Source organism: Urocitellus parryii, chromosome 4, assembly GCF_045843805.1.
Source record: "Urocitellus parryii isolate mUroPar1 chromosome 4, mUroPar1.hap1, whole genome shotgun sequence".
Lineage (NCBI taxonomy): Eukaryota > Metazoa > Chordata > Mammalia > Rodentia > Sciuridae > Urocitellus > Urocitellus parryii.
Window position 1 is genome coordinate 149,508,654 of NC_135534.1, and position 24,858 is coordinate 149,533,511.

Genomic DNA, 24,858 nt, shown 5'->3' on the forward strand with positions numbered 1-24,858 from the left:
TGCCAGAATTGAATTGAGAATTTTTGCATCTATGTTCATTAGAGATATTGGTCTGAAGTGTTCTTTCTTTGATGTGTCTTTGTCTGGTTTTGGAATCAGGGTGATATTGGCCTCACAGAATGAGTTTGGAAGTGCTCTCTCTTTTTCGATTTCCTGAAATAAATTGCAGAGTATTGGTATTAGTTTTTCTTTGAAGGTCTTGTAGAACTTAGCTGTGTATACATTCAGTCCTGGTATTTTCTTTATTGGTAGGCTTCTGATGGCATCTGCTATTTCATCACTTGAAATTGATCTGCTTAAATTGTGTATATCATCCTGATTCAATTTGGGGAAATCACATGACTCTACAAATTTGTTAATGCCTTTGATATTTTCCAATTTATTGGAGTACAAGTTTTCAAAATAATTTCTAATCATCTTCTGTATTTCTATAGTGTCTACTGGATATTTCCTTTTTCACCATGTATGTTAGAAATTTAAGTTTTCTCTCTCCTTCTCTTCATTAGCACGGGGAAGGATTTTCTACATTTTTAAATTTTTTTTCAAAGAATCAACTTTTTGTTTTGTCAATTTTTCAACTGTTTCTTTTGTTTTAATTTCATTGATTTCAGCTCTGATTTTAATTATTTCCTGTCTTCTACTGCTTTTGGTGTTGATTTGTTCTTTTTTTTCTAGGGCTTTCATATGTAATGATAGGTCATTTATTTTGTTAACTTTTTCTTCTTTTAAGGAATGAATTCTGTGCAATGAACTTTGCTCTTAGTATTGCCCATAGGGTCCCAGATATTTTGATACATTGTATCCTTGTTCTCATTCACCTCTAAGAATTTTTTAATTTCCTCCTTGATGTCTTTTACAACCAATTGTTTGATTCGGTAGCATATTATTTAGTCTTCAGGTGTTGGAATGGCTTTTATCTTTATTTTATCATTAATTTCTAATTTCATGTCATTATGAATGCAGGATAGTACCTCTATTTTTTTACATTTGCTAAGATTTGCTTTGTGGCATAATATATGATCTGTTTTAGAGAAGGATCCATGTACTGCTGAGAAGAAAGTTTTTTTTTCATACAATCTATCCAGTGATGAAAGAGGTGTGTTAAAGTCACCCAGAATTATTGTGTTGTGGTCTATTTGCCTCTTGAACCTGAGAAGAGTTTGTTTGATGAATGTAGAAATTTACTATTATTATGTCTTGTTGATGAATGGTTCCCTTAAACAGTATGAAATATCCTTCTTAATCACTTTTGATTAACTTTGGCTTGAAGTCTACTTTATTTGATATGAGGATGGAAACCACTGCTTGCTTTCACAGTCCATGTGAGTGGTATGATTTTTTCCAGCCTTTCACCTTCAGTCTGTGGATTTTTTTTCCTATTAGATGAGTCTTTTGGAGACAGCATATTGTTGCGTCTTTTTTTTTTTTAATGCAAACTTATAGTCTATGTCTTTTTGGTGTGTTTAGGATATTAACATTCAGGGTTATTATTGAGACAAAATTTTATTCCCAGCCACTTTTGTTTAGTTTTAGTACTTGACTAGGTTTCTCCTTTGATTAGTTTTTCCTTTAGTGTAATACCTTCCTTTGCTGATTTTCATTGTTAGTTTTCAATTCCTCTTCATGGAATATTTTGCCAAGGATGTTCTGTAGTGCAGGTTTTCTAGTTGTAAATTCTTTTAACTTTTGTTTATCATGGAAGGTTTTTTATTTCATCATCAAATCTAAAGCTTAATTTTGCTGGATATAAGATTCTTGATTGGCATCCATTTTCTTTCAGAGCTTGGTATCTGTTGTTCCAGGATCTTCTAGCTTTCAGAGTCTGGGTTGAAAAGTCTGCACAAAATCTAATTGGTTTCCTACTATATGTAATCTGATTGCTTTCTCTTGTGGCTTTTAAAATTCTCCCCCTATTCTCTATGTTAATCATGTTCATTATGATTTGCCTGTGTGGATCTGTTGTGATTTTGTACATTTGGCATCCTATAAGCCTTTTGAATTTGGTTTTTCCAATTGATTTTTCATGTTTGGAATTTTTCTTTTTTTAAAATATTTTAAAATTTTTATTGTTGGTGGTTCAAAACATTACATTGTTCTTGACATATCATATTTCACATTTTGATTCAAGTGGGTTATGAACTCCCATTTTTACCCCATATACAGATTGCAGCATCACATCAGTTACACATCCACTGTTTTACATATTGCCATACTAGTGTCTGTTATATTCTGCTGCCTTTCCTGTCTTCTACTATCCCCTTCTTTGATATAAGGAGAGTAACTAAGAACAGAGTTGGGAGGAAGAGCATGAGAAGAAGATTAACATTAAACAGGGACGAGAGGTGGGAGGGAAAGGGAGAGAGAAGGGAAATTGCATGGAAATGGAAGGAGACCCTCATGGTTATACAAAGTTACATACAAGAGGAAGTGAGGGGAAAGGGGAAAAAAAACAAGGTGGAATTTTTCTGATATTATTTCATTGAATATATTGCTCATTCCTTTGATTTGGAACTCTGTTCCCTCCTCTATCGCAATAACTCTTAAATTTGGTCTTTTTTTGCCATCCCATATTTCTTGAATGCTCTACTCGTGGTTTCTTATCATTTTCACTGTGTTGTCTACATTCTTTTCAAGATTACACATTTTGTCTTCATTATCTGAGGTCCTGACTTCTAAGTGGTCTAATCTATTGGTGAGGTTTTCAATTGAACTTTTAATTTGATTTATCATTTCCTTCATTTTAAGGATTTCTGTTTGTTTGTTTGTTTGTTTTTAGGACTTCTATCTCACTATTGAAGTAATCTTTTGCTTCCAGTATTTGTTTATGTAGTTCTTTGTTGAAATGATCATTTGCTGTCCGTATTTTCTATCTTATATCACCCTCTAATTTAGAGAACATCTTAATCATGTACATCTAGAACTCCTTCTCTGAAATTTCTTCTGCTGTGCTGGCCATAGATTCTAATAATGTGGTATCTTGATTTGTTTGAGGCACTTTCTTCCCTTGTATTTTCATATTGCTTGTGTATCTTCCCTTCTAGCTCTGTGGATCCAAGTCATTAGTGTTTTTACCCAATAGGCTTATAGTGCCCCTATAGGGATCCAATACCTCTCCTTTGAGGTTACAGACACTGTTATCAGATCCCAATATAAACAGTATACACCCTAAAACCAAACATTTGCTATTAAGATGTTTACAGTTTGTTCACAATGTACAGAAAAGTGAACTCAATTATTATCTACAATATACTTAGTAGGTTTGTAAAAAGGTTTACAGTTTCTGATGGTGGATAAAGAACCAGGGGTGAGAAGTAGGATGATATGCTGAGGAGGTAGGGAGTGAGGATATTGAGTTGGTATATCTTAGGAAGTGTGAAGAAGAAATGTAAAGAGGAAAATTATAGCAGGAGAAGGGAGAGGAATTAATTTTGGGTAGACAAGTAAGTGAGAAGATAGTAGAGTGCATAAAACAAACACACATATATATTAAGAAAGATAAAATATATTAAAATTGTAGAAATTGGTGGGATAAAAGAAAAAAAAGGAATATACAACACAACTTTAATATACTATTCAGACATCCCAGTCCTCAAAATACTAATTCATGCAAAGTACTTGGTTTCACATATGTTGGGGATGTGAGGGTGGGAGAATAGAGGGGGAGAGGGGGAAAAAAAGAAAAAAATCTTGAAGGAAGAAACAGGATTGTTTTGGTTGGCAATTCCTGTCTTTCCTGCTTCCCTTCTCATCCAATAGATGAGGTTGTCTGTTGTTAGCTGGTGTCTCTGCCCTCAGGGTGGTGAAGTTAACCAGGGTGTCACTATGCAGGGTGGGGGGGGTTAGAAACTAGGTACCTGGCTAGTCGAAGTTCCAAAACTGGGAGTTGTCCCCCACTGAAGATGGTGATGAAGGTGACCCAAGATGGAGGTGTGTGCGTTCAGCAGTGGGCTGTCTCGTTGTTTGTGGGAACTGAGCAGTGGCATTGGAGATGAGAGCTCGTGCAGTGTGTGGCTGTTGGCTGACTTCAGAGCCTCTGTGAAGTTCTCGGGTACAGGCAGGCTACTGGGCATAGTATTTCCACTTCTGCAGATTCCCAAGAATGCAGTGACCGGGGGAGCCCCACGTTGGTAGATGGGGGTCCACATGGAATTGGTGTCAGTCATTTCTGCTCAGGTGGGTGGCTGAAAGCTCTGTGTGGGTGTTGATGGTGCCCACTTGGGTACCCAGTAGTCCTGCATGGGCCCCCAGCCCTATTTTATATTTTATTTAGAGACAGGGTCTCACTGAGTTGTTTAGTGCCTCCCCATTGCTGAGGCTGACTTTGAACTTGCGATACTCCTGCCTCCACCTAATTCATTATTCTTAGTGATTGAAATTACAACCTTCTCTTTTTTTCTTTAATGTTCTTCCGTTTCCTAGTTAATGTATCAAAATGTAGTCCTATCCTTTCCTTTTCCTTTTCCCTTCTCTCTTTTTCCTGCTTAGGATTCACTTGTATTCTTATATCTGAAGAGTGGGATCTTTCTAAAATTCTGGAAAGCTCTCAGTCATTATATCTTCAAATATAGTTCCTTCTCTATCCTATCATTTCCTTCTATGATTGCAAAGTAGATATACATTAGATTGTCTCATTCCTATCCTCCAAATTCTCCTATCTCATTTTTCATATTTTCCATCTCTACGTGTATCTGGATTGTATTTTTTAAAAAATCTTCAAATGTATTTTCCATTTACCAGCTCTCTTCACCCATGTCAAATCTGCTGCTTCATTGAGGTTGGGGCTTTTTTTTTTTTTTTTTTTTTGGTTTTGGTTTTGGTTTTGGTTTTTAAAAGGAAAAAGAAGTGACTTATTTCTTTGCTAGCAAAGGAGAGACACAGGGAGCTCCTGTCCCAAAATCTGTGATTCTGCTCATCAGGGGGAACAGGGACCTCTTAAAGAAGTGATTCAAAGATTATAGTCCAGGTGTTCTCTGCCAGGAGTTATAATTCACTTGTTAATTTGAGAGATGGTTTTTTGTTTTTTTTTTTTTGTTTTTTTTTTTTCCTGGTGTCATCTGGAAAGTCTGAATTCCTTCATTCCTATGGTATGTGTGTGCAAATAACTCTGCATAGAGTGGGGAAAAAAGGTATTCCTGCCCCCTCCCAGATTAGGAGATTAGGGAGGGAGATTAGGAAAGGGGAGGGAGAGAGAAAGAGAAAGAAACCCGTCCATTTGAAAAATAAGTCACAGTAAAGAGCAGCAAGGGCTATATTCAAGGCATAAATATTTTGCTTTGTTCACTGCTGTATCTCCAGTACCTAGCCCAACATAGACAAAATAATTTTATTTTTATTTTATTGTTGTTGTTGTTAAGCAGCACTCTGTGCATTACCACTGTTACACTCCCCCACTGTAAATTTTTATATTTCATTTCCAAGGAAATGGGCAGTAACATCTCCAAAATGCTTCCTTGTGGACACAGGCAAAGTTGGGGGAAGTAACCTTAAGTCCTTGTCCTCTATCAGGTGGAGCATGGACAGTTAAGGGTTTTTAGCATCAAAACAGTACAGAAGTCCATGGTTGCAGTTGGCAGGTGACTATAACACATACGTAGGGCAGGGATCATGCACATGGACAACTGTGTCACAACTTGACTGTGTTCAGTTTCCTTTTTCTTAAAATAGAGTGATTGATGTACCATCCTCTACAGTTAAGGAAGAGAGGGTGGGAGTTCCCTGAAGCAAAAGGAGCTTTGGCAGTTGCTGGGATGTTTTGCTAGGACCTTCCCTTTATTCACATGAACAGCTCCTCTGGTTTAGCCCAAGGTAAACTCACCCCATCTCCTAATTCTTCAGCAGTTGACTCAACAAGCTCACCAGCCACTTGCATCCTCAGCATGGGAGGCAGTTTTCTCAGAGTACCAGACCTACCCCTAAAAAACCAGAGCAGGAGTTGTTCTTGGGTCCCTTTGTTGTCACCAATTTGTTACCAAAAGCTTGGTCCTTGTCCCCAATGCAAAACCAATGAGGACACGGTTTTGAGAAAAAGGAAAAGAAGTTTTATTGCTTTGCTAGCAAAGGAGAAACACAGGGGGCTCCTGTCCCAGAGCTCTGATTCTCTGTTGAGTTTTGATATCATTTTTAAAAAATTTCTAGGTCCCTGTTTGTCTTGTCAATCTTTTTTACAACACTATCTATACATATTAAAATCAGTCATTTTTATGTCATTTCTGATTATTCTAATACATGAAGACTTTATAGTTGGTTTCTGCTATGGGCTTTTATCATAGTGCCTAGAATTCTTCTTTGCTTTATAAATTTTGACTATAAACTACTCATTTTCCCTGGAAGTTTTCCTATGAGAATATCTGGTGGCTTGCAATTCTAGCTGAGTTATTTTTTAAGATGGGGAAAAAGTTCAAAAGCTGAAGGGATCTGAGGGGAGGGAAAAGACCCAGGTTTACTAAGCTTAGGAAAGGAAGCCATCCTACTTCTGTTTTTTAAAAATCACTAAGGATTTGATCTGCTACACAAGCTGGGCTTCCAAAGTGTGTGAGACATGGAGAGGAGGATGGGAATGGAGTGGAAAATAAAACAATGTGTATTGAACAAGCCACAAGCCAGCCAGAAAATCAGCTTCTTTTAAGGCTTCTGAAAGAGTATTGATCAAAGAACAAGAAGGCCTGGGTTTTGGTAGAGTGAGCCCTATAAAACCATCATTTCTGTACTTCAAAAATAGTAGTGTCAGGGATGAGGTTGTGACTCAGCGGTAGAGCACTCACCTAGCACTTGCGAGGCCCTGGGTTCGATCCTCAGCACCAAATAAAAATAAATAAATCAAATAAAAGTATTGTATCCAACCACAACTAAAAAATAAATATTTAAAAAATAACAGTAGTGTCAATTTCTTTCAGCTCAACACAAAGTTCCAGCTCCACTCCTCTGTAGATTCCTCTGTAGATCTTGGGAATTTGAGGAGAGTCCCCACATATTTTTAGTAGGTGATGCCTGCCTTACTTATAGAGATTTTTTAAGGACTGATCCAAATTATAGAATGACTTACCAAGTGCCTTCTATGGAAAGTTTCTGGAAAAATAAATATTACTGAGGCACAACCCTGGTTCCCAAGAAGGTAGCAGTCTAGTGGAGCAGACATACATACACAGAGTTGGCTATGGTAAGCAAGTAAGAAAGTAAGCAATAAAGTCTATTTCATTTTGGGTTTTTAGGGAAATAAATATTTGAACTAGGCTCCAAGAGTTAGGTTGTGTTATGCTTGAATTTGGGACCCCCAAAGACCACCAGAGACCCAAGATCGATGTAAGCAGCAAAGAGGTGTGTATTGTGAGCTAGCTCGGTCCTCCACGCACACACACAGCAACTGGTGATGCTGAGAGGCCCCGAACCCAGGGTTTGCAGCATTTTTATACATTCTTTGGAGAGGGCAGGGACTTCACATACATCATACCCTCTTTTAGCAAATCATCACACACTGCGGGAAAATCAAATAACAACTCTAAAACATGATTAGCACATTCACTGGCGGGAACAAATTGGGTAGGGGTGATTGGTCAGTACAAAAGGGGTATTCATTTGAACTGATTGGTTTAAGCCAACTTGTTATCTGTGGGAAGCCATTCTCACACGTGATCGGGTGCCTCCCGTTGAGGGTCTGAGACACTTTGGCACATGTCGAAGTTTTTCCCGTCCCTCTCCTGATGAGAGAGCCCATCCGTGTGGGGGTGTGCCTGACCACTGACCCCGGGGACCCAATCGCTGACCCTGACCTTGGAGTGCAGCCCCCCCTCAACCTTCATTGGATGGAATTCTCCCCTGAATCTCTGGTTCCCTAATAAAAGGCTACTCCCCCGGCGTGCTCGCTCTCTCTCTCCTGCTAGCCCTGAGTAATCCTTGCTGCCCTGCTGGGCGGCTAGAGGAGCGAACCAGAGAGGGGAGCCGTCTCAGACCTAGCAATAGAATTAAGGTAATTGAGTCTTGTGTTTTTATTTCGATCTCGTCTAACTAACTTTATGCCTAGAACCTCATTAATGAAACCACTGCGCAGGCCGCATGGTAGAGTTATCAACCACCATAAACTACTGGGAGGGTTATGTGGCATCCCAGGTATTGCCCTGTCTCATGCTAATTGGTGGCTGCTAGGGAGCTGCTATGGATGCCCACCTAGCCTCACTGAGTCAGGGACACCTGGCGCAGCAGATCTCTCCTGTTATTTGTAGATAAACAACTTAGCAGGGTGGGAATGTGCCTAGGAGTGCTCTGTGGGTTTTTCCAAGGACAAAGGCCATGTCCCTTCCTTGGACAGGCTTTTCTCTGAGATAGAGACTGGTTTTTCAGTTGACGCTTCCCAGACAAATAATAAGAAGCACGACTAGCAAAGAACAGTCTGAACAAAGGTATGGAGGTATGAAAGCACATAAGGAACTGAAGAATGGTAAATCAATCTAGTCATCTGAAAGGTAGAGGCTATGAAGGGAGAGATAAGGTGATAAAGGTTGATGGAGCACATAGTGTCAATATATAAAAATGACTGGGTAATATTGCATCCAGAAAAAACATGGAAAAGCACAGAATTGGTTTATAAATGTCAAGTGCTATTCAACTTAAAGACATGCAAGGGCATGAAAACTCAACAAAATGATGAATGAAATTTAAGACCTAGGAATTCAACCCATTCTACCAATCCTCCCCATAAGCTAAAAGAAAGAGCCAGATGAACTTGATATTAGATTCTAGCTTTGCTTCTTATTATATATATATAGTCTTTTGCAAGACAATCTCTCTGAGCCACTATTTCCTTTTTTTTTTTTTTTTTTTTTTTTTGAGACAAGGTCTTTGTTGCTAATTTGTCCAATCTGGCCTCAATTTTGCAACCCTCCTGACTCAGTCTCCCAAGTGGGTGGGATCGCAGGCAGGAACCACCATAATCAGTTCCTCACTTCTAAAAGGGAGACAATCATATTAAAACTTCAGGATTAAAATGACAATTAGAGATAAAGCATCTGGCCCATGTAACATACCAAAAACATAGTAGCCTCTATCATTACCACCACCAACACCATTATTAAGAGTCTGAACTAATGCAAACTTCTGTCTGGTTTCATTTCTTCTCTCTTATTGCCCTCCAGCTGTTCCTCACATGGCAGCCAGAACACTAATTTAAAACCAAAAAACAAATCACATCCATATTACTTGAAACGCTTCTTTGGCTTCCCATGCACTTTAAATAAAATCCAAGCTTCTTCCTCTGGCCTCTAGGGTCAGCTAAACCTAGCTTCTGTCCCCTTCCACTGTCAATCCCATTGCATTAAGCTCTCCCCAAAACCCACTGATCCAGCCACGCTGGCCCCCTTGGTTCCCTAAATACTTCAGGTTCTGACCATCTCAGGGCCTTTCCTCTGGATTTTCTCTGCTCAGAAAGCACCTGCTTCCTATCCCTTCCACATGTTCTTTGGATGTTTGGGATGTGTCTTCAGTGTCAACTTATCTGACTACACTATCTTAATATTATTCTACTCCTTTATCTTCTGCCCCAATTTATCACTGCTCACTAATATTTATATAACAATATTTATATGACCAAGAAATATTTTGTTTTGTTCACTGCTATGTCTCTAGTACCTAGACCAATACTAGACAAAGTATTTGATTTATTATTGTTATGCAGCATTCTGTGCATTACCACAAAGAGATTCAAATCTAACACTATTAAAGGCCTTAGGACATCAGGGAGGTTAGGATTTTCTTACAATGATTGCCAGTTGTGTTTCTTTTCAAATCATTTAATTACTTGGGCATTATAGGTTAAACTTCCTCTTTTATGTATTATCCAAATTTTCCATAATGACTATGTATTTTAATAAAAATTCTTATTAACTGCATTTTAATGACAAGACTCATCAGAGGAAATCAATCTTATTTTTTAAATTTTTTGAAGTATAATTCACAATAAGAAAATTCAACAGCCAACCTAACACTTTTAAGCAGATCAGTATTTTAAAAGAGGGCAATTACCTAAAATATAAAAGAAGGTGAGTGATTCAAAATTATTTTCAAGTTGCTCAGAGGTAGATAACACGATAAAGTCAAATAAAATTTTCATGTAGTGTCCCACAGGAGGAAGAGGATAAGGAGTATTCATGTGCATGGGAGGAGAATGTTTCAGAAGAAATGACATACATTTAAATTAGGGAGAAAACCTAACAGATTTTAATCTATCAAGAAACTATATCTTAAATAGAAATTTAGTACTTGGCCATTTATCTCTGAACAACAACAGAATGTAGGAGATAATATTAATGCTAATGAAATACCTAGTCCCTGGCATAAAATGGGCATTCAGTACTTACTGAATATAAGTTTCTTGAAGCCTTCTCCAGTCAAAGAGGCAACCATATACATCTGCAATTTTGGAAAGGAATGTATCACACACATTTTGTCATTGTTAATCAGAGGGGAATGCCTCCTTTCATCATTGCCTGTGTTGTTGTCACCTTTGGAGATTTCAATGACTGTTTTCATGACTCTAGCACTCTTCAACAGCTCACTCAGAAACCTCATTCTGACCACTATTTTCACCAGAACATTTTTATCTCTAAGCTAGGAATAGTGGAATTCTCCTACTTACCCACAAACTTCCATCTTTCTACTTCTTCCTGTGTTTTAAATCACTTAATTGTGAAAAAAACATACATAAAATTTACCATTTTTAAGTATATAGTTCTATGGCATTTAGTACATTCAGATTGTTTTGCAAGTGCTCTACCATCTACTTCCAAAACTTTTTTTTCCCTCTTCTAAAACTGAAACTCTGTACCACCGAACAATAACTCCCTATTCATTAGGTGATTAATTTCTTATATTCTCAAGGAGCTGTTTTAGATTTTTTTCCCAAGTTTTCTCAAAAGTTCAAATAAATTATTTTCCTGTTCATCTCTGACTCTTTCACAATTTACATTACTAAAAAGATTGATGTCATTTTATAATATCCTCGGGTTCGAGTCCCAGACCTTAAAACTTCATATCTTCTCCCTTCTCTCACTTTTCCTTCTTGCCTACAAGTAGGATGACTCCTCCTTTAAAAATCTGTCCCTTCCTCTACTATTCTTCTCTCTTATCTATCTCCTCCATGATTATCATATAGATTCTTTTTTTTCTCTTTTCATTGACTCTTTTCTTATTGAAACATTCCCAAGAGTCCCACATCACAAAAAAACATCAATAATGATAATATTTTAAAAGATGTATTGAGTTTCTGCTATGTGCCATCATCCATGCCAACTGCTTAAAATACATCTTATCTGATTCTCACAACAACCTTATGAGCTTAAATTATTATGAAGAAATTAATTCTTATGAAGAAACTGTGGTTTTATTTTTCATTTGTTCTTTCTAGATACACATGAAAGTAGAGTGTATTTTGACATTATACATACACAGAAAAAGTAAAACTTGTTCCAGTTAAGATCCCCATTATTGCCAGACATAGTGGTACATACCTGTAACCCCAGCAGCTCAGGAGACTGAGGTAGGAGGATAGTGAGTTCAAAGCCAGCCTCAGCAAAAGGGAGGTGCTAAGCAACTCAGTGAGACCCTGTCTATAAATAAAATACAAAAAAAGGGCTGGGGATGAGGATTAGTGGTCAAGTGCTCCTGAGTTCAATCCCTGGTGCCCCCCCCCAAAAAAAATCCCATTATTGTGGTTGTATCTGATGGGGAGTTACATTGGTCATGTATACATATATATGGATAGGAAAAATATGCCTATTCATTCTACTGCCTTTTATATTTCCATTCCTCCCTTCCCTTCATTTCCCTTTGTCTAGTCCAATGAACTTCTAATCATCCCCTGTGGTTAACATCCACATAAAATCAGAGAGAACATTCTGCCTTTGTGCCAACCCTAAAAACCAGCAAGGGGCAATGGGGAATTAAGAAAGACACAAAAACATTTACAAACAGAAAGGTGGAACCAGATGGGACACTGACCTCTGATGGAAGAACAGTGATCCAGAGCTAGCACAGCATGTTTCTTATATAGGGTTTATCATCAAGAGATTATTTGTGGGAAAGTTTTTTCAAATTATGCAGGCTTGAAGGTTGCAGCAATTGCAAGATATTGTGGTTATCTTGTTATGCTCAAAATTCTCTATCCCTGGCAGCAGGTGTCTGAGCTCAAGGTCAAGACTGTTATTGTTCTATACCTTTGCACAGAACTTTCTCAGGCAGAGCATTACCATAACTACTGGGAAATCTCATTTTGTCCTGCACCTTTGCACAGAACATTCCCAGAGCAAAGCGCAGCCACATCTATGAGGTAGTCAAAGACCATGGTCCAAGTCACCTCTCTCTACACCTCTGGTTGTTTGTGATTGGCTTATATAATTTAATGTTATATTCTCCATTTCCATTCACTTACCAGCAAATGCCATAATTTCATTCTTCTTTATGGCTGAGTAATAATATTCCATTGTGTATATATAGCCCATTGTTTTTTATCCATTCATCTGTTGTAGGTGCCTAGGTTGGTTCCATTGCTTAGCTATTGTGAATCGAGCTGCTATAAATGTTGAAGTGGCTGCATCACTGTAGTATACTGACTTTAAGTCCTATATAGTTCTGTGGGGTCAAACAGTGATTTCATTCCAAGTTTTCTAAGGAATCTCCATATTGCTTTTCAGAGTGGCTCAGTTCCACCAGCAATGTATAAGTGAACATTTTCCCCCACATCCTTGCCAACATTTATTGTTACTTCTACTCTTGAATATTGCCATTCTGACTGGGAATCTCTGTGTAGTTTTGATTTGCATTTATTTAATTGCTAGAGATATTGAACATTTTTTCATATATATATTTGACCATTTGTATTTCTTCTTCTGTGGCTTGTTAAGTTCTTTCGGCCATTTATTTATTTTAGTTGTTGATAGACCTTTATTTTATTTATGTATTTATATGTGGTGCTGAGAATCAAACCCAAGGCCTAACACATGCCAGGCAAATACGCTACCACTAAGCCCCAGCCCCAATCCCTAGGCCATTTATTGATTGGGTTATTCAGTTTATTTTTGGTGTTAAGTTTTTTGAGTACTATGTATATGCTAGAGATTAATACTCTGTCTGGGGTGCTGGTGGTAAAGATTTTCTCCTTTTTTGTAGGCTTTCTGTTCACATTCTTGATGGTTTTTTTTTGCTATAAAGAAGTCTTTTAGTTTGACACTGTCCCCCTTATTGATTATTGGTTTTATTTCTCATTCTTTAGGAGGAAAATGAAGGGAAGGGAGGAATGGAAATATAAAGACAATAGAATGAATTGGGCATATCTTCCTTATTAAGGAAGTCGGTTCTTAAGCCAATATGGTGGAAAGTTGATCCTACTTTGTCTTCTAGTAGGTGCAGAGTCTGTGGTCCTTGATCTACTTTGAGAGTAGTTTTGTGCAGGGTGAGAGATACAGCTTCAATTTCATTCAACTACATATGAATTTCTAGTTTTCTCAGCACCATTTGATGAAGAGGCTACCTTTCCTCCAATGTATATTAATGACACCTGTGTCTAGTATGAGATAACTGCATTTATGTTGGTATGACTCTGTGCCTTCTATTCTGTTCCATTGGTCTTTGTGTTTTTTTTTCCAATACCATGCTGGGGTTTTTTGTTGGTATTGTTGTTTTGTTTTGTTTTGTTTTGTTTTACTGTAGCTCTGTAGTATAATTTAAGGTCTGGTATTGTGATGCCTCCTGCATCACTTTTTTTGCTAAGGATTGCTTTGGCTATTCTGGGCCTTTTATTTTTTCAAATGAATTTTTCTATTTCTATGAAGAACATCATTGGAATTTTAATAGGAATTGCATTAAATCTTTATGAAACTGTGGCTTTAGAAACATCAAATAACTCTCTCAAGATATCTAGCTAGTAAGCAGAATCTCCCATGCTCCACACTATTCTCTCGAGATACCTTCCTTTTTTTTCTCTCTCTCTCTCTCTCATTTTTTTTCTTTATTTGCATACTTCTTGAAAAAGTTTCACTTCCTCCTCCTCCTGTCTAGACAGTCTACTGTAGTTGTTTTGTGATTCCCATCATAGCTCTACCACTCGATGCCAGTTATTTCTGTTGTTTTGAGACAGTGTTCTCCCTTCATCTCTTCATTTCTCTGCTTCTCTTTCTGGTTTTCTTTTCTGACTCTTTTTCCTATCTTTATCCTTCAAATGTAAGATCTCCAGAGTTCCATCTCTCCACAGCTTTCTCTTCCTGTTCCACACTTAGCCAAGCCAATCTCATTTGTTCCCACACCAGCAACTATCATGCTTTCACAATTGAAGAGCAAATCCACATAATTAATTCTAGTCTCCTCCAACCCAATTCCAGCCCCCTGCTGAAATTTCCTAATAGTTCTTTCAAAGTACCTCAAAACTCTATGTGCCCCATATCTAACTCACTTCCTGTTTCTACCCATGAATTCCTCACCTGAGTCAGTCACCTATCATTAACCACTGGCCCCACCTTCACATCCCTTCACTACCCTGATTTCCCTTTTACTCAGTCCATAGTTGGCAAATCCTCATACAAAAAAAGCCATGGAGACACTGTGATGGACATATCCCTGAGCCAGGAGGAGAATCTAGGTTCTAATCCTGGCTTAATTGTTAAGCAGCTACCTGACTCAGTGGAGCTGGAACTGGGAAATGCGAAGCCCTTTCTCACACCAAAGACTCTATGAAGTGCTTGCAGCACTCATTCACCTTTAATGCCTTCTTGTTAGTCCAACTAACATTGTCCTAACTGTCCTCACTGCATTTTGCCTGGGCTATTTTAATTGGCCACCTGTCTGGTCTTCTTTCCTTTCTTCTCCTTATTTCCTTTCTTTGGATGGTGTTTCCCACAGTAAAAAAAAAAAATTATATTCATAAAACATACTCTAAATGATGTTTCTCACTTGGTTAAATTGATTAAATATTTTCATATAATATCTGAAAACATATTTATGGACAAAACATGTCACTAACAAAGTCTGAAGATAAATGGCACTGGGGAAAATATTCTAACATATACCATGGACAAGAATTTAATTTCTTGATTTAAAAAGAGTCCTATGAATAATTTTCAGAAATAGACAACACATGTTTTTTTTTAATGTTCAACTTCACTAAATAAAAAATAAAATTCAAAACTATAAGATATTAGAAAGGTAAACATGTTAAAGGTGATGGCATCCATTGCTTCTTCAGGGATGGGGAAAAGAACACTCTCCTGAACTGTTGACAAAATAGAAACCAAATTTTGTAAGTCAATTAGGTAACATCTATCAAACTATGTACCCTTTAATCTAGCAATTCTCTGATTAGGAATTTATTCTACCCATGAACTTAAAAATATTTTCCAAGGGGCTACGGTTGTAGCTCAGTGATAGAACACTTTCCTGGCATGTCTGAGGCACTGGGTTCATTCCTCAGCACCACATAAAAGTAAATGAATAAAATAAAGGTATTATGTCCACCTACAAATTAAAAAATTTAAAAAAAATATTTTCCAAGAATATCTCTCTCTCTCTCTCTCTCACACACACACACACACACACACACACACACACACACACACACACTAGTGGTTGCAACACTGATATTAGGAGAAAAAAGAAACAAAGGAATGGATGGATAGACAGAAGGAAGGAAAGAAAAGAAAAGCCTGAGATTGCCAACATGTTAATCAAGAAAGGACTAGTTAAAATATTTATATGATTGAAGGTTATTTAGAATGTTACTTTTAAAAGGACATTTGTGACATGTGGAAATGCTCATGATATAGTGTTAGTAGAAAAACAGAAAAAAATAGCTTATAAAATATTTGCAGTATGGCACTATTTTTTATCTAAAAATAGTTGTATATATGTTAACATTGAAAAACAAATGTCAAGATTCACAGCATATATGATTTCCTGTTATTTATACATTTTCCAAGTACAAATATATCATTTTTGTAGTTAGAAAAAAATTACTTGTTTTCAACTTTCTATAGAAAATAGAAAGGCAATTAAACTGTCTGTGCCCTTGTATATTCTATATTCCAGAAGAAACACTACCTAGAGTTCACGTCTTGGAGGTTATAAAAATTAATAATTAATTAAGCATAATTCTTTGGAAGTGCTATAGCTACAATAATCTGAAAGCTCTCTATAGGATTTGGCTGTAGGAAAAAGATATATTCCCACACATTGTAATTTATTCAACCAGCTCTATTTGCTTTGCCTCATTCAACAAATGCTGTCACCTAATATTGCATAATCCATGTGTGTGTGTATATATTTAAGTAGAATTGGAATGTAACTTCGTTAACTATTACCAAGTGCTGACTACAGGAAACCACATCAGCTGCGAGTAGCCCTTCACATTTACGATTTAGGTGAGTATTATAACCAGTGTGCAAGAATATTTGTTGTCTGTTACTGGGAAAAGCAGCAAAAAAGAACCTATGATGTTTATATTGCAATATGTTCTGAAATACTAACATAAAAAAAGAGAATAAAGAAAGCAAATTTGAGTCTGAAGAAAGTAAAAATAGTATGAAAATAGTTATCATACTTAGCAAAGTAAAAGATTTGTAGGTTATTTTTCAGAACAGCATTTGAAAATATTTCTGGATTATACTTTGGTTTATGTAACTCTAAAAAGGTGTTGATTTCTCTGTGTTCATCATAAATGCAGTGTTTTCCAGCTTCTTGTTCAACTATGCAAGCTAATGATGATTTAGAATAGAATTCTTCCAAATGTGTTCTCTCGATAGTCCAGAGGAATAATAGTGGTGGGGAAAAAATGCTATGATATCAACTAATTACTGAAAACAATTAGGTCAATAAAGATAGCTTTGATTTTCTTAAAAGAAGGACTACCAACATCTTCATGATACTAATGTGGGCTTTGGTTCTCTGGGATAGGATACAGATTGGAACACAAAGTTTTATTTGAAAATGCAAATTTTTTTAATGACCAGGATATTTTTTTTTAATGACCAGGATAATTTTTCCCCAGGGCATGTGTAGCTTTGGAAAAAAGAGAAAACAAAAATTATCATAGCGATACAGTCTTCATGTTAGTAAAGTGTGACCTCAATACCTACTGTGTGCAGGATACTATTTCAACTATTTTCTGTGTAATTTAAAATTTAACTATAATAGGATTACCTAACCTGTACTATTCCGTGTATTAAGTCATAAACTAGCTATTGTTAATGTAAAATTCAACCCTATTTAAAAGGAAATAAGAAAGACATTTATTCTGAGCCAAATATGAGTGAACATGGCCCAGATTACCCAATATGACATGTTCCAAAGTGAAAGAGGTTACATAAACTTTACAGCCAAAGAACAAAGAGTTTTACAAACTAATACATTCAACAAATGAATCAGTGTTGGTGTTAGGTAGGCAGGCCATAGCAAAGCAGGGATAACTTTCCTATGGATATCATTGTGTTATAGCATTCTTAGCTTTGGGGTTGGTAGAGGCTAGAGGTCTTCTAAGCTTAACAACATAGTCTGAGAAGTTTACAAAATAGTGGTGAGCATATTAGGTCAGATACAGAGGTTAAAAGTGACTACTTATCTAAATGATCTAAGATAGCCCAAGATAATTTTGGCTTTCAAACTATAAAATTCCCATATTTCTACAATCAGGATGTTCTATTCAGCCAAGGTCAAACAGTCTGCAGGATTTTGAGTATAGATACAGCTTCTTCAGTTTCACATCCCATATTCAGAAATTTATTATTTCAAAGAAGTTGGACAACTGCTTGTGTAGAAGAAAAGCTGGGTGTTTTAAGTGAAATTCCCAGTTCTTTCCCCTGACTACCCCCACTACATTTTGAACAGGGAGGGGCCATAGGATGGGGATGGAAGGAGACAGAATGGAGAAGTGCTCGCAATAAGATGGTAGTCAATAGACTAGATTATGCTCACAGCTGTTTTTGTGAGCCTAGGCAAGGCATCTTCCAGAATCTCAATCTACTCATTTGTAGGGTGAGGGGCTTAGTGAAATGATGCATAAGGTTCTCTGCTTCTCAGCATTCTTGATCAATAAAGGTGGGAGAATCAGAGAAAGAAGTAGGATTTATCTGATGTCCTCAAGCAGTGTAGGGATAATATCCACTCCAAGACAAAATTGAGGGGCATAACAGGGAGTCTTCCTTTGAGGATTTTGCTCAAGGGGACTGACTATAAATAAGCAACTTGTATATAAGATTCTAGCTCCACCTAGAGAAGATAATTTGGAATTTCAACCTGTGTAGAGTTATCTACAGACAAAAACAAAGGTGTATGATGTTTATCCTCTAAAGAATCCTCTAACCCAGAGATTCCTCTCTTACTTAGCTAGAAGAGCTGATTCACCTGAAATTTAGAAAAAGTTTAAATTATACCCACTTCTTAGCTAATTTGTGGGGGGTTTTTAAATGTAACAAAATAGGAGTTCAATGCTTTAAAAAAAATCAATAATCATTGGCAGAATTTCAGGCAAAGTCAACTGGAGAAGTCCTACTCTTCCAGAAACCACAATACTGCCATACCTTGATTATGAAGCCAGCTTGTAGTATCATATTGAAAGAATAAAAAGCTTTCCACAATTTATGATGGAGAATTCCATATTCTTTCAATATGACAATGCAATCCAGCTTGTTCAAGGTACAACATCCATTGATAATCCTTTCCTGAACTAAGTATTAAGTTGGAAGCTACAAGATGGTGATTTTTCTAGTTTTATCATTCCTTCTATAATGAATAGATCCCTTTCTATTCATTCATTGTCAAGAAATGCCATATATTTGTGGGTTTCTTATTAACCCATCAAGTCCCATCATTCCAGATGTGGGACACTTATGAAAACAAATTAAGCAATGAATATACAACTTTTGGTAACTTTTGAAACAATTATGTTTTTAGAGCTCTATTATTTTGGTAAAAGTAATAGATGAATGATTAAAGTGTTTGAAAAAATATATTTCATATATACAGAAGTATATATAAGGAATATATGTGTGTGTGTGTGTTATCTAGATTGTGACTTCCAACCTATTTTAATGCACCTATGTTGATTTTGTTGAAATATTCCCAGAGCTGAAAACGTGGGACCTAATGAGTTAAATGCTTATAGTCAATTACCATCATTATTCTTTTTGATATTCAAATAATGCCAAATTTGGCCAGTGGGAAACACTTCAAGGCAGTTCATGTATGCTTTTGAAACAATAATGCTTTCTGGCACAAAGAATGTTCCATGTTTACTACTATTTTCCCAGTCTCAGATCTGGAGTAGATCTTGAGATTTCTTCTGGCAGAAATATTTAGAAACTAAGATATGGGCACACATTTATTGCTGGGAGTTGATTTATTGATTAAATTTTAACATTTATAGGTTTTTTTCTTGAGCTTCTTTAATTTTATATTTGTATCTCCTTTCCCCTACAATGAAAACCATATAGCATCAATATGTCTTCTATTTTTTCTGTTCTACAGTATAACTAAACAATCTCAGAATTTCAATACTGGTATTACCACTAATAATAAACATAACTAAAGTTAAATTTCTTTGCAGTTCTCTCTGTTTTATGGCTATATTCCAGTATAAAAGTATAATTAGGATACTTGTTCAAATTTTACTTAATTTTAAAAATGTGGTTATCAATTTTATATTGAGTTAGTCATGGTTCTTGATTGTTTTAAAGTTAAGAAAGTTGAACTAATATTATATCTTAATTCAACAGAAATCTGAAAGAATGAAGCCTAAAATGAAGTATTCAACCCCCAAAATCTCCTCAGCAAAGCTGAGCAGCACAGCAGATAGAACCTTAGTAAAACCCTGCAAGATAAGAGGTAAGGACTTAAGCATTCTTGATTATATTACACTATTTTTATCTGGTGTCAAATCTTTATTATTCCAATGATTACATGTTACCTTGCCAAAAGCTTCTAAGAATAAAAGAATTAAAATTTTAAAAAGGGTGGCTCAAAACAGCCAACTTTTGCTTACTTAATACATCATGAGATAGGAATAGCCCAGATAATTTAAACTTATGAATAATATAAATTATAGCCTTCTATGTTGATCCTTTTATTGTCCCCACACCTTTTGCTACCAAATCCCCAAACCTTTTCCTAATTAAAAAACAAAATTCTAAACTAATCTATTTTCATTCAACAAATACTGAAGACAATTGGTGTAACATGTGGTCTTGACTTGCAAATACTGATGTAGGAGAGAATAACAAGTGAAGATATTTGAATAATCCAGCCCTCAGATGAAGCAGAATCGACCAAATGAAACTCATGTTTATGTAGTTAAAACTAAGAGAGTTTAGGGGCTGGGGTTGTGGCTCAGTGGCAGAGCACTTGCCTCATACATTTGAGGCAGCGAGTTCAATCCTCAGCACCACATAAAAATGAATAAACAAAACAAAGATATTGCATCCATCTATAACTAAAAAATATTTTTAAAGAAAACTAAGAGAGTTTGGAATAATATAAAAAGGAAATATAGTCAAATAATAGCCACATCTCTGAGATAGAAGGGCTCTATGCCTATTTAACCCTTAAAATTATCTACCTAAGGGCTGGGGTTGTGGCTCAGGGGTGGAGTGCTCGCCTAGCCTGTGTTGAGCCCTGGGTTCGATCCTCAGCATCACATATAAATAAAATGAAGGTATTGTGTTCACCTACAACTAAAACATATATTTAAAAAAATTATCTACCTAAGAAGGAATCATGTAAATTTATACACTCATTTTTTTCAGATGGAAACAATAACATAAGAGAGTTAACAGAACCCTAGTGGGCTGGAGAAAAAACGGAGGACAAGGAATGATAACGGCAACTGGCAGATCATTATCCTTTATGCTCCTCACCTTTTCCATTAACACCTTTAAGGCTAGAAGAGACAACAGTGTTAAGGAATATCATTTCTGTCCTCTTCTGTCCTCCATGAGGGTCTGGCCCATGCACACTATTTTTTGGTAACCAGGGAAAACACTAATTTGACACTAGTTTTGGCCAAAAAATCATTATTAAATTAATCACTTTACTGAGTTGAAATGCTTTGTACATAAACAGTTACTCCATGTCCCCAAATTCCTTCTTAATAAAGAAAGTATTTTTTGTATCCCAGGAAATAAGGGTTCTTTACAGATATAGGAATGAGGGAGTAGGGTTTATTAGAGTTTCTGGTATTGATACCAAAGTTAAAATGTAACTCCTCTTTTATGAGTTCAGGAAGTACTTATCTGCACCAGAGGACAGTGGTAAAGATAATCCCAAAATATGACTTTGCAATACAACACATTTTTATCATCCCTTAAGAAAATTTCCTTTCCAATAATATCAACTAGGTACCATACTACAATAATAGATATTTAAACACTTGGTAAAAAATTCAACAGAGACCTATGCAATTTATGACAGAGCTGAACCATTTCTCAAAACTCAAAAGTGCAAGAAATGTCACGTTATTTTTCTAAATAATCTTCTGCTCTGAGCCCTCAAGCCACAAAGAACACACACACACACACACACACACACACTACTTCATTTTTCTTCTCAAACTCCCTTGGTTTACCTGGATATGACACAATTCACAGTTCACAAGCCATAAAACTCAATATCCATCCACACAGCCAGTCACACATTAGTTGACCCCTGGAAAACTTCACCTCTGATGCCAACATGGTAGAGAACTTCATGACCTGGAGGAAAGACCCTCTCTAAACTTCTCCCCTTTCCAGTTTCCAGGAAGATATTCCCCAAGGTCAGGTCCTTATCCTCTCCTGCTTCTGTTCCCCAACATCCATCAGTACTTTCTCTTCCTAACAAGCTCACCTCCTTTATTCATGGACATATACAGCCTACAGAAGCATTTATTGGCCTGAACAGTATTATTTTTAATTGAGACAACTTTTCAAAATTAGGAACTTTTCATGAGAATCTATATGTATAGGTTCTCTCAAAAAATCTGAAGATCTAGAAATACTGGGCCCATATTCCTGCATGACACAGTGAGTCAGGACTAGGTAGATTTAGTTTAAATCTATTCATATAAGATTTTTCTGTTAGTGAAGTAACTTCAGTTTATACTGTGGACTAGAGGAAACCACTGAAAATGTTTAACTGGGGAATGATGTATGAAAATAGAATGAGTGTCAAGAGAGAAATGGAAACTGATTAGAGGTCTACTGTATCATCTAGAGGACTGATGATGAAGGCCTGATCTAAGACAACAAAATGGAGAGGAAGAACTACAATCCAGATATATGTGAAAGGTGAAATCGATAAGCTTTAATGACATATTGACTAAATTGAAGGATGGAAAGAAAGAAAGAGATACTAACTTTCTAATTCTCACCTTTCTGATTTAAGAATTGATCAGATAATGGTAGACAGTTGTACTATTTTTCAAGAGAGCGGATTCAGGAGAAATATATTGAGGGTAGAGAAAGATAAAGATGTTTTATTTTTATAATCAACCTCATCCTCATCATCATTACTGGCATATTTTAGCTTGAGGTAGCTATAGGTCATCCAGGTAAAGATGTTCATAATTTCATTCCTGAGGACATACATAGAGACAGAAATGCTTGAAGGTAGCTAATTCCAAATGCTCTGTGAAGAAAGTTCAGGAGAAAGACAAAAGACAGAGTTACAGTTTGTGGAATCATCAGCCACTAAGCAGATGTTTGAAGTCACTGGAGCAAGCAAGATTGCCTGGAAAGAAAGTTTAGAGCGAGAGAAGGCAAAGGAGAAAACCATATGGTACACTGACATTTTAGGCAGAGGAAGAACTAACAAGGAGACAGAGGTAAACTGATCAGAAAGAAACACAGGGAACCAGTGTACTTAGTCACATAGCAATAAGGGAAGAGGGATTCAAGAAAGGAAGTGGTCTCCAGAGTCAAATGCCACAGAGATCAAGATTAGAAGCAATGAGAAAAAAACATAGTGAAATAGGTATTTGAGGAAGAAATGAAAGATGAAGTTTTTCAAATCTGTCAACCACGGCGCCAAAACTACAGAAAGATTTCCAGGCCTCTTCCTATGTACTCACTAGAATTGCCTTAGGGAACTCACGCTGTTACAAGGATGATATTAGCTATGAGAATTTTCTTAAAAGTCACACTAAGACTCTACCCTCAGAGAGCAGGCAGGATGGAGACACAGGAATTGGTAATAGTCCTTGTGTAGATTTGAGCTGGTTCCCTGACACCAGTAGAACACTCTCTCCTGAAGAACCCCCACACGACCCTCACACTTTCAGCTGCCCAGAGCACCAAAGTATAACTTCTCCCGAATTCTTCCAATGTAAAGTATTTACAATACTTCAAATGCAGTCACATTCCCCATGAATTATAACCAGTGAATGTCCACTAGATGTTAGCTCCACACATTCATACATTTAACTCTTTTCCTAACCCCTTTTCTTCTTTTACCTCCACAATACTTGTATATGTCATGACCCTTACTTCAAATTACCCAAGACCCATTTCTTTTTCCCTAGAGTCTACATTCAATATTAGAGATGACTACCATGTTCCCATGTGATGCCAAATATTACATAAAGAGAAGCATATAAGGAATAAACAGAATTTTTGGTGTGGTCTTAAGCCTCTAAACTCTGAAGACATGATGTAGTATAGTTAATAAAGTATTGTATTAAGTTATCGGGAGAGCAAGTACAATGCTGGCTCTGGCACTACTTAACTTAGTAAATTATTTTTGTAACTATAAAAGTACTTTATAAATGTGAGATACTGTAGCTGATATTTTTGAATTGTCAAGAGAAGTCAAGGAATTCCATGGTGGAGTGGCCAATTCCTTGTTTAAACAGGTGAAAATACTCACAGGTCTTTAAAATCATTCTACTAGGAAGGCAAATCTTCTAGAAAATAGAAAAATATCTTTGATTGGCTCCCAAAATCAGAATTATTTTCTTTTCTGAATTACTGTGAATAATTGAAATTTAACTATATAGTATAAATTGTTTGATGGTTCATTTACTATATAATGTTGAAAATTGAGATCATCTGACTCGTGTTTATTTTTTTTTGGGGGGGTACTGGGGATTGAACTCGCAGGAGCACTCAACCACTGGCCACATTCATAGCCCTTTTTTGTATTTTATTTAGAGAGAGGGTTCTCACTGAGTTTCTTAGCATCTTGCTGTTGGTGCAGCTGGCTTTGAACTCACAATCATCCTGTCTCAGTCTCCTGAGCTGCTGGGATTACAGGCATGTGCCATGGCAACTGGCCTGATTCATGTTTTAGTTTTCACTCTGTATAACTCTGAGAGGTTGTTATGATTTCCAATTTCCAACTGATTTTTTTAAAATTTGGCACAAATTTTTATTTGGCCAAATTAAGTAAGACTTACTGAATAATGATTAACTTTTCTACTTCATTTTTTTTTAGATTTGAATTTGTACTTTGTTAGTACCTCAAACAGCAGTGTAGCATTTTCTTAAATGGAGGTAGGGTGAGAAAAGTTGTTTTTATATTAGACACACCTCAGTCACAACTTCTCATCAGCCTTGTAAATTTGGACAATTTTACATGACTCCTAAAAGCCTCAGATTATCACCTATAAAACTGGGATAATAATGTCTAACTTGCAAGATTATAATGAAGAATTAAGTGAAATATGTAAAATAATTAGCACAGTACTTGGCCCACTGTTGACACTTAGAAGATGTTAGTTATTTTAGTGTCAATAACCTTCATAGAATATAGCTATCCCTGCAAAATTATTAAGTGTATTTTATATAAGTAGATCTATTTTAGATCTCAGATTTCACATAGCCATATGTATTTCCTCTCAGGCAAAGATTTATGTTTATTACATGT

The 24,858-nt window shown here is 36.3% G+C and overlaps 1 protein-coding gene across 5 annotated transcripts in view; it reads left to right on the forward strand.

Moving 5' to 3' along the window:
* Positions 1 to 24,858, forward strand: part of Il33 (interleukin 33) — a 171,692-nt gene that overhangs the window by 139,077 nt on the left and 7,757 nt on the right. For 4 of the 5 annotated variants that reach the window (XM_026391494.2, XM_026391493.2, XM_026391499.2 and 1 more), the window contains one exon: positions 19,740 to 19,848. In XM_026391494.2, the coding sequence (XP_026247279.2) occupies positions 19,740 to 19,848 (109 nt within the window). Of the gene's footprint in view, positions 1 to 16,302; positions 16,392 to 19,739; positions 19,849 to 24,858 lie in introns of all 5 variants that reach the window. The other variant, XM_026391497.2, reaches the window with a different exon arrangement.